General features: G+C 37.8%; 1 protein-coding gene across 1 annotated transcript; it reads left to right on the forward strand.

The window, feature by feature from the left end:
* Positions 1–571: 571 nt before the first annotated feature.
* On the forward strand, positions 572–3596 carry LOC127243091 (putative pentatricopeptide repeat-containing protein At3g13770, mitochondrial). Its single transcript, XM_051262948.1, has one exon. The coding sequence runs from the start codon at positions 616–618 to the stop codon at positions 3391–3393; it is 2778 nt and encodes a 925-aa protein (XP_051118905.1). The 5' UTR covers positions 572–615; the 3' UTR covers positions 3394–3596.
* The last annotated feature ends 4298 nt before the right edge of the window (positions 3597–7894 follow it).

A 7894-nucleotide genomic window follows, 5' to 3' on the forward strand; every position in this document is an offset into this window, starting at 1 on the left:
TACATACTATTATACAACACACTTGTAATTATAAACCAACAACACAAATACAATACATAAACTAACAACACATTTTATAATCTTACAAAACACAAATAATAGTTAATTTCAGCACACCATATACTAGTATACAACACACTTATAATTATGAACCAACAACACATGTCTTTACTATAAACAATATGATTATATATAATAAAATTGTGTGCTATTTGTATATATTACGGGTGTTGATTTAAATAATTAGAACCGTGCTGATTTTTTTCAATTCAGCACTCTAACTGTGCTCATATAAAATATATAAAATAATAATTAACTATAGAAATAATTAATATTTTATTAACTAATCTTATAGTAATAGTAATACTACAACAATTAAGCATATTTATTTTTATTGTCCTAAACTTTTAGGTGAAATACTCATGTAATATATCTTATGTATAATATATCTTATGTAATATCAAATCTCACTCACCGGACAAAATTTTGGACTAGTGGATGCATGTGGACGACGTCGTATTGCGGATTAACCACACCCTTTTATTTTTATTTTATGCTCCTTTATCCAAACCTCCGGCATTGCCATGGCGATGACCTCTGCTCCGAAGAAGAATCATGGAAATTCTCAAAGAACTTCCATCAACCCTAAATTGGAATTCACTCATCATCCATCACGCCAAGCTCCGCAACGATGCTGCAGTCCTCGCCACATACTCCCAAATGCGCTCGCTCGCCCTACCTCCAACCGCCGACGCCTTGCCTCTCGTCTTCAAAGCCTGCCGGAATCTGAACGCGCCGGACATCGGCCGGGAGATTCACCGGAGCGTCGCGTCCACCGCTTTGATCAACGACGTGCGCGTCGCAACCAGCCTCATCGATTTCTACTGCAAATGCGGCTGTCTCCGTGAAGCAGCCAACGTGTTCGACGAAATGCCGCAGAGAGACGTCGTTGCTTGGAACGCCATGGTTGCAGGATGCGTCGAGTTAACGGAATTCGACGAGGCGATGAGTTACTTCGAGGCGATGCAGAGAGTCGGTCCGAGGCTGAATGCACGGACGGCGGTGGCTGTGATTGCGGCGGCGGCGGAGCTGATGGAAGTATGGTTCGGAAAGGAATTGCACGCCTACTGTTTGAGGAACGGTTTGCTCAACTCCGGCGCTCATCTCGCCACGGCGTTGATCGGATTCTACTCGAAGTTCGACGTAGTTTCGGCAGAACGTGTTTTTCGAATGGTAGAAGTAGGGAAATCCGCGATTTGGAATGCGATGATTAAGGGATACTTCATAGCAGGGATGATCTTCGAGGCTTTGAGTTTGTTCGTTCGGATGTTGGTCGATGGAGTGAGGTTTGATTCAGTGACATTACTCGTCGTTCTGCAGGCGTGCAGAGAATCAAGGTTTGTAAGATTTGGGATGGAGGTTCATCAGCAGGCGATCAAGTGTGGTTTTGGTCAAAATTTACGGGTTGTCGACGCGTTGATTAATGTATACGGCAGTTTGGGATTTGTCGATTCTGCCTACGCTCTGTTTTCCTCTGTTTCCTTAAAGGATATCGCTTTGTGGAACACGATGCTTTCAGTGTTCGTCGACAATGGTTACGTCGACGATGCCGTTGCTTTCTTCGGGACGATGCAGTTGGTAGGCGTCAATGAACGAACTCTTTGCATCGTGCTACCGTTGTGCGAAAGGTTTCCGGATGGGTTGAGAAACGGTCGGAGCCTTCACGCTCATTCGATCAAACTCGGGATGGAAGACAGTGCCTCGGTGAAGAGCGTGTTCTTAAATCTGTTTGGAGAAATCGGTTGTGTCGAATCTGTCGTAAGGATTTTCAATGAGATGTTGAATCCCGAAGTCCCTTCGTGGAACACGGCGATCCTTACGTTGGCTGGTAACGGAGTGAGGGATCGGGCTCTGGATTTGTTCGTTAAAATGGGATGGTATTCGAGCATCGCACCTAATTCCCACACGATACTATCGGTTCTTGCAGCTTGCGACGACGAAGTTTATCTGAATCTTGGCAGATCCATCCACGGCTTCGCCGTGAAACTCGGAATTGAAATCGATTCGCCTCTGCACACGGCGCTAACGAAAATGTACCTCGACTGCAACTGCGAGGCGGCGTCGAAGTTCTTGTTCGAGAGGTTTGAGGAGAAGGATTTGATATTGTGGAACTCAATGATCGCCTGTTACAACGATAACAACGAGTCGGAAAAGGCTCTGTCGATCTTCGGCGAACTTGTTCGCCAACAGGAGCCTCGACCTAATGAGGCGACGATCATCACTGCGCTCTCGTCGTGCACGGATTTGGCTAATCTTCCTGCAGGGAAATCCGTACACGCGTACGCGATGCGGAGGTTGTTTCTTCCCGATTATTTATCGGTCTCGACTGCGCTCGTCACTATGTACGCACGGTGCGGCGATTTGAGCGACGCCGAGCTTGTGTTTATGAACTTGCCGAATCGAAACTTAGTCTCGTGGAATGCGATGATCGCGGCCTACGGCGTTCATGGACGAGGAGGCGCTGCGCTGTCCGCTTTCTCGAAATTGCTGGAAGACGGCTTCGTACCGGACAGGATAACGTTTGTATCCATCCTATCAGCATGCAGCCACTCCGGTCTCGTAGAATCCGGCCTACGCCTCTACAATTCGATGATCCGTGACTTCAAAATTACGCCGGAGGCAGTGCATTGCGCCTGCGTCGTAGATCTGCTAGCGCGAGGAGGCGATTTTAACAAAGCTTTGGAGTTCATCGATTCGATGGAGATTCCGCCGGAAGCTTCGGCATGGAGAAGTCTCCTCGGCGCGTGTCGAGTGCACTCTGCAACGGAATATATTCCCGCCATTTTTGAAAAGCTCGTGGAACTAGAGCCTGCGAACGCCGGTAACTACATTCTGGTGTCGAATATCTTCGCGGCGGCCGGAAAATGGAGAGAGGTTGAGGAAATGAGGAGAATGCTGAATAAAAAGCGGTTGCGGAAGCCGCCGGGGAAGAGCTGGATTGCGATAAGGAATGAGATTCATTACTTCAAAGCTGGAGATAGATCGCATCCTCAGAGCAGGTTGATCTACGAAAAGCTGGAGGCGTTGCTGGATTCGATTGGAGCAATTGGATACGTACCGGACGTTTCCTGCAGCCTGCGCGACGAGGAAGATGAGAAGAAACTGCAGAGGATCGGGAGGCATAGCGAGAAGCTTGCGGTTGCTTATGGATTGATTCGGAGCGGGAGGAGTAGGAGTGCGATTAGGATCGGTAAGAATCTGAGGAGTTGCGAGGATTGCCATGAATTCTGCAAGTATGTATCGAGGTTGGTTGGGAGGGAGATTGTTTTGAGGGATGGAATGAGGTTTCATCACTTCAACAATGGCGGCTGCTCGTGTGGGGATTTCTGGTAGTTCTTCTATCTGATTGTTGTTAGGGTTTTTTAGACGGCACCTTGATGGAGAGGGTAGGTTCATCCTGACCGTTGGATCTGAAACCGGAGGAGAATTGTAAAAGATGTGTAAAGTATTAAATACGAAAGATCAGGTGTAAAATGTACGTCCTTTGTTAATGGTTTAGTTTTATTTATATATAAAATTAATAATTTTATACTCTATCCTATCCCGGTTCAAGTGACATCTACACAATATTTACGACAATATTGTTTAATTATTTAATAATTATGAATTATGATATTATTTTATTATTTTTTATATAATTAATAATATTGATAATTTTAAAATAAATTTAATGTATATATATGCTTAATAAATATGTATTTACATATTTTAAAAATTATATCGCAATAAAAAATATATGCAATATATATCATTTTGTAGAAGATAATATAATACAGGTAAATAAAAAAAAATACGTTTATTTATTTATAATTAACATAAACTAATGTTATAAAAGATATGGAGTTTTAAATGTAAATAAAAATAATATATTTGGTTTTTTACGAGAGATATAGAAAGAAAGAGTTTTTGGGTGGATCCTACTAGATGTATATATTTCCTCCGTCCAGACTAAGGTGCCTCCTTTACTGTAGATACGAGAATTTAAGAGGGTTATAATTAATAAATAATTAAAATGTATTAGTGTAAATAATTATCGTATAATAAAAATAGTTTTATATTAAGATTAAGATAAATTAAAATATTGTAAATTAAATTTTTCTAAATAAGATTAGAGTGTATATTTCTTTTCTAAAAAAGAAAGTGACATAATAAGTAGGACAAGACAAAAATGAAAATGTGAACATGATAAGTGAAAGGGAAGGAGTATTATATAGTTAATTAAGTTGGTCTATATTTGTTAAATATGTTTTGATTTAATAACTTTTAAAAAAAAAAAAATAGAAAGATGTCAATTGTTACGGATCATACAAAATGAAAAAAGTGTCAATTAAATTGAGACAGAGGGAGTATCTTTATTCATATGGAAAAATATTCATTTTCACCGTTGTTAATCGGTAGTTTATATAAATATAATACTTCCTCAATCCCTTTTGAAATATTATTTAGATTAAAAAATAATAATATTCTACTAATTAGCATAAGCGTGTAAGATATTTCGATATTTTTGTTTTTTACCTGTGTATAAAATAATTATATATGTAATGATACATTTGTAATTTAAATAAAAATTAAAGATATTTCGGTATTAATGTATTATTATTTTTTAAAATTAAAAAAAAAATAGTAAAAATGATCTTTTAATTAGGATGAAGAAAATATATACAATAACAATTACCATACATGTAACTGATATTAACTAAATACATGTTAGAAATTTATTTTCATTGCAACAAGTTTTAGAAAATACATGTAATTTTCTAAAATTTGAAAAATAAAACAATTTATTTAATTATATATATATATATTATTAGATAATTATATTTTAAAAATTATGCTAATTATGATGATGTTGAATAAGATTAATCACTGTTCAATAAATTTACCCAATATAATAATAGCTATAAAGATTTTTTTATATATATTGTTTAGAATATATAAATAATATATTGTTGTAAATATTAATATAGAAATAACGAATAGGAATAATTATCCCTGCTGTTAATCACTATTTTGTATGATATTAATATTATTATAATAAGTAGTGTATATATATGTATATGCGGTAGGTGTAGTAATATTATATGTTACTATTTAATATATGTGTATATATATATAGCCAATGAAATTACACTGCGTTGCATCCACACAACATGTATGTATTGACCACGTATGAGCATCATATAACACTCCCCCTTGGATACTTTTATATCAAAAATGTGTTTCGTTAAAACCTTACTATGAAAAAACCTTGTGGGAAAAAATCATAGTGAAGGAAAAATAGTACATCATTCTTATATTGATTTGCTCCCCCTGATTTGGATTTTACTTGAGATCTTTAAGCCGACGCATTCTAATTCCTTTCACCAATTTGTTGAATGTTGCTGTCGGTAGGACCTTGGTTAATAAATTTGCAAAATTGTCAGATGATCAGATTTGTTGCACATCGATTTCACCATTCTTTTGCAAGTTGTGAGTAAAGAAAAATTTTAGGGAAATATGTTTTGTTCTATCTTCTTTAATATATTCACCCTTTAACTAAGCAATGCAAGTTGGATTGTCTTCATATATAGTTGTTAGAGGATTTTCGTTTTCCGATATTAACCCATAATTCTTTTTAATATGATGGGTTCATTGACCTTAGCCAAACACAGTCTCGACTCGCTTCATGAATAGCCAATACTTCAGCATGATTTGATAATGTGGCGGTTATTGTCTGTTTTGTGGATCTCCGTGAGATCACAGTATCGCCACATGTAAATATATAGCCGGTTTGCGATTTTGCTTTGTATGGGTCAGACAAATACCCAGCATCGGCATAGCCTAATAACTCATGTCGAGAATCATTCGGGTAAAATAGGCCAAAATCACTTGTCCTTTGAAGGTAGCGCAAAATATGCTTAACCCCATTCCAATGTCGTTTGGTAGGAGATTATCTGAATCTGGCCAATAAGTTTACTGCAAATGCAATATCTGGCCTAGTGTTATTCGCTAGGTACATGAGTGCACCTATTGCACTGAGATATGGTACTTCAGGACCAAGTATCTCTTCATCATCCTCTTTTGGTCTAAATGGATCCTTGTTAGGATCAAGTGACCTGACGATCATCAGGGTACTTAATGAATGTGTTTTATCTATATAAAATTGTTTCAATACCTTCTTGGTATAGGCGGTTTGGTGGATGAATATTCCATTATCCACATATTCAATTTGCAGACCAAGGCAAAACTTTGTCTTTCCAAAGTCTTTGATCTCAAATTCCCTTTTCAAGTATTCCACGGCTGATTGGAGCTCTTCAGGAGTCCCGATAATATTGAGATCATCGACATATATTGCAATGATCACGAACTTTGACCCATTTTTCATTATGAAAACACATGGGCATATTGGGTCGTTAGTGTAACCTTCTTTGGTTAAACACTCAGTGAGACGATTATACCACATGCGTCCAGACTGTTTAAGTCCATACAAAGACTTTTGTACTTTGATAGAATAACATTATCTGGGATTTGATTTGCATGCTTCAGGCATGTCATATCCTTCAGGAATTTTCATGTAAATATCATTTTCCAGTGAGCCATACAAGTAAGCAGTGACTACGTCCATAAGGCGCATATCAAGTTTTTCATACACTGCTAGGCTTACGAGGTGTCTAAATGTGATATCATCCATAACTGGAGAATATGTTTCATCATAATCAATCTCAGGTCTTTGTGAGAACCCTTGGGCTACAAGCCTCGCTTTGTATCTGACAATTTCATTGTCTTCATTTTTTTTCTCACAAATACCCATTTGCACCCAACTGGCTTAACACATTATGGTGTTTGAATTATAGGTCCAAAGACATTTCTTTTGGCCAGTGAATCTAGTTCAGACTGGATCACATCTTTCTATTTTGGTCAATCGTTTCTTTTCCGACATTCATCAACTGATGTTGGTTTGGGATCCTCGTCATTTTCCATTATATCAAGTGCCACGTTATATGCAAATGCATTATCGATGACTATTTCATTGCGGTTCCAACTTTTATTTGTAGCGATGAAGTTAATTGAATTCTCGATAACTTCATTTTCTTATGAGGTGGGCTCTTCAGGAGCATCCTCTTCAAATATTTGTTCCTTGTCACTACAAATTATTTTAATGATTGAATCATTAACCAATACTTTTTTCTTTCGCGGATTCTTATCCTTGGAACCTACAGGTCTGCCACGCTTCAAGCGCGTAGATGATTCATTGGCACTTTTCATTTGTCCTTCTGGGATATTTAATTTTTCCAGAGCATTTGCTGCAGGAATATATGACTTGGTGACTCTGCTAGAGTCATTAAATGCATCCGGTAATTGATTTGCAATTTGTTGCAAATGTACAATTTGTTGTACTTCTAACTCACACTGTTGTGAACGAGGATCCGGGAAATTCATAGGTATTTTCTAAGAAATTTCTTTTTTCAGTTGATTTTGTTCTCCCCCGAATGTCAGGAAATTTATTTCGTCAAAATGACAATCTGCGAATCGCGCAGTAAACAAATCACTCGTTACTGGTTCGAGGTATTTGATTATCGACGGTGATTCGTACCCAACATAGATTCCCAATCGACATTGAGGATCCATTTTTGTACGTTAAGGTGGTGCAATCGGTACATAAACCGCGCACACAAAAATCCTCAAATGTGAAATATTGAGCTCTTTTCCAAACACGAATTGTGTTGGGGAGTATTTTTGATAACTTATCGATCTAATTCGCACAAGTTCTACTGCATGTAATATTGCATGTCCCCAAACAGAGATGGGGAGTTTGGATTTCATCAATAATGATCTGGAAATTAATTGCAGTCTT

Source organism: Andrographis paniculata, unplaced genomic scaffold, assembly GCF_009805555.1.
Source record: "Andrographis paniculata isolate CXL003 unplaced genomic scaffold, ASM980555v1 Contig89END, whole genome shotgun sequence".
Taxonomy (NCBI): domain Eukaryota; kingdom Viridiplantae; phylum Streptophyta; class Magnoliopsida; order Lamiales; family Acanthaceae; genus Andrographis; species Andrographis paniculata.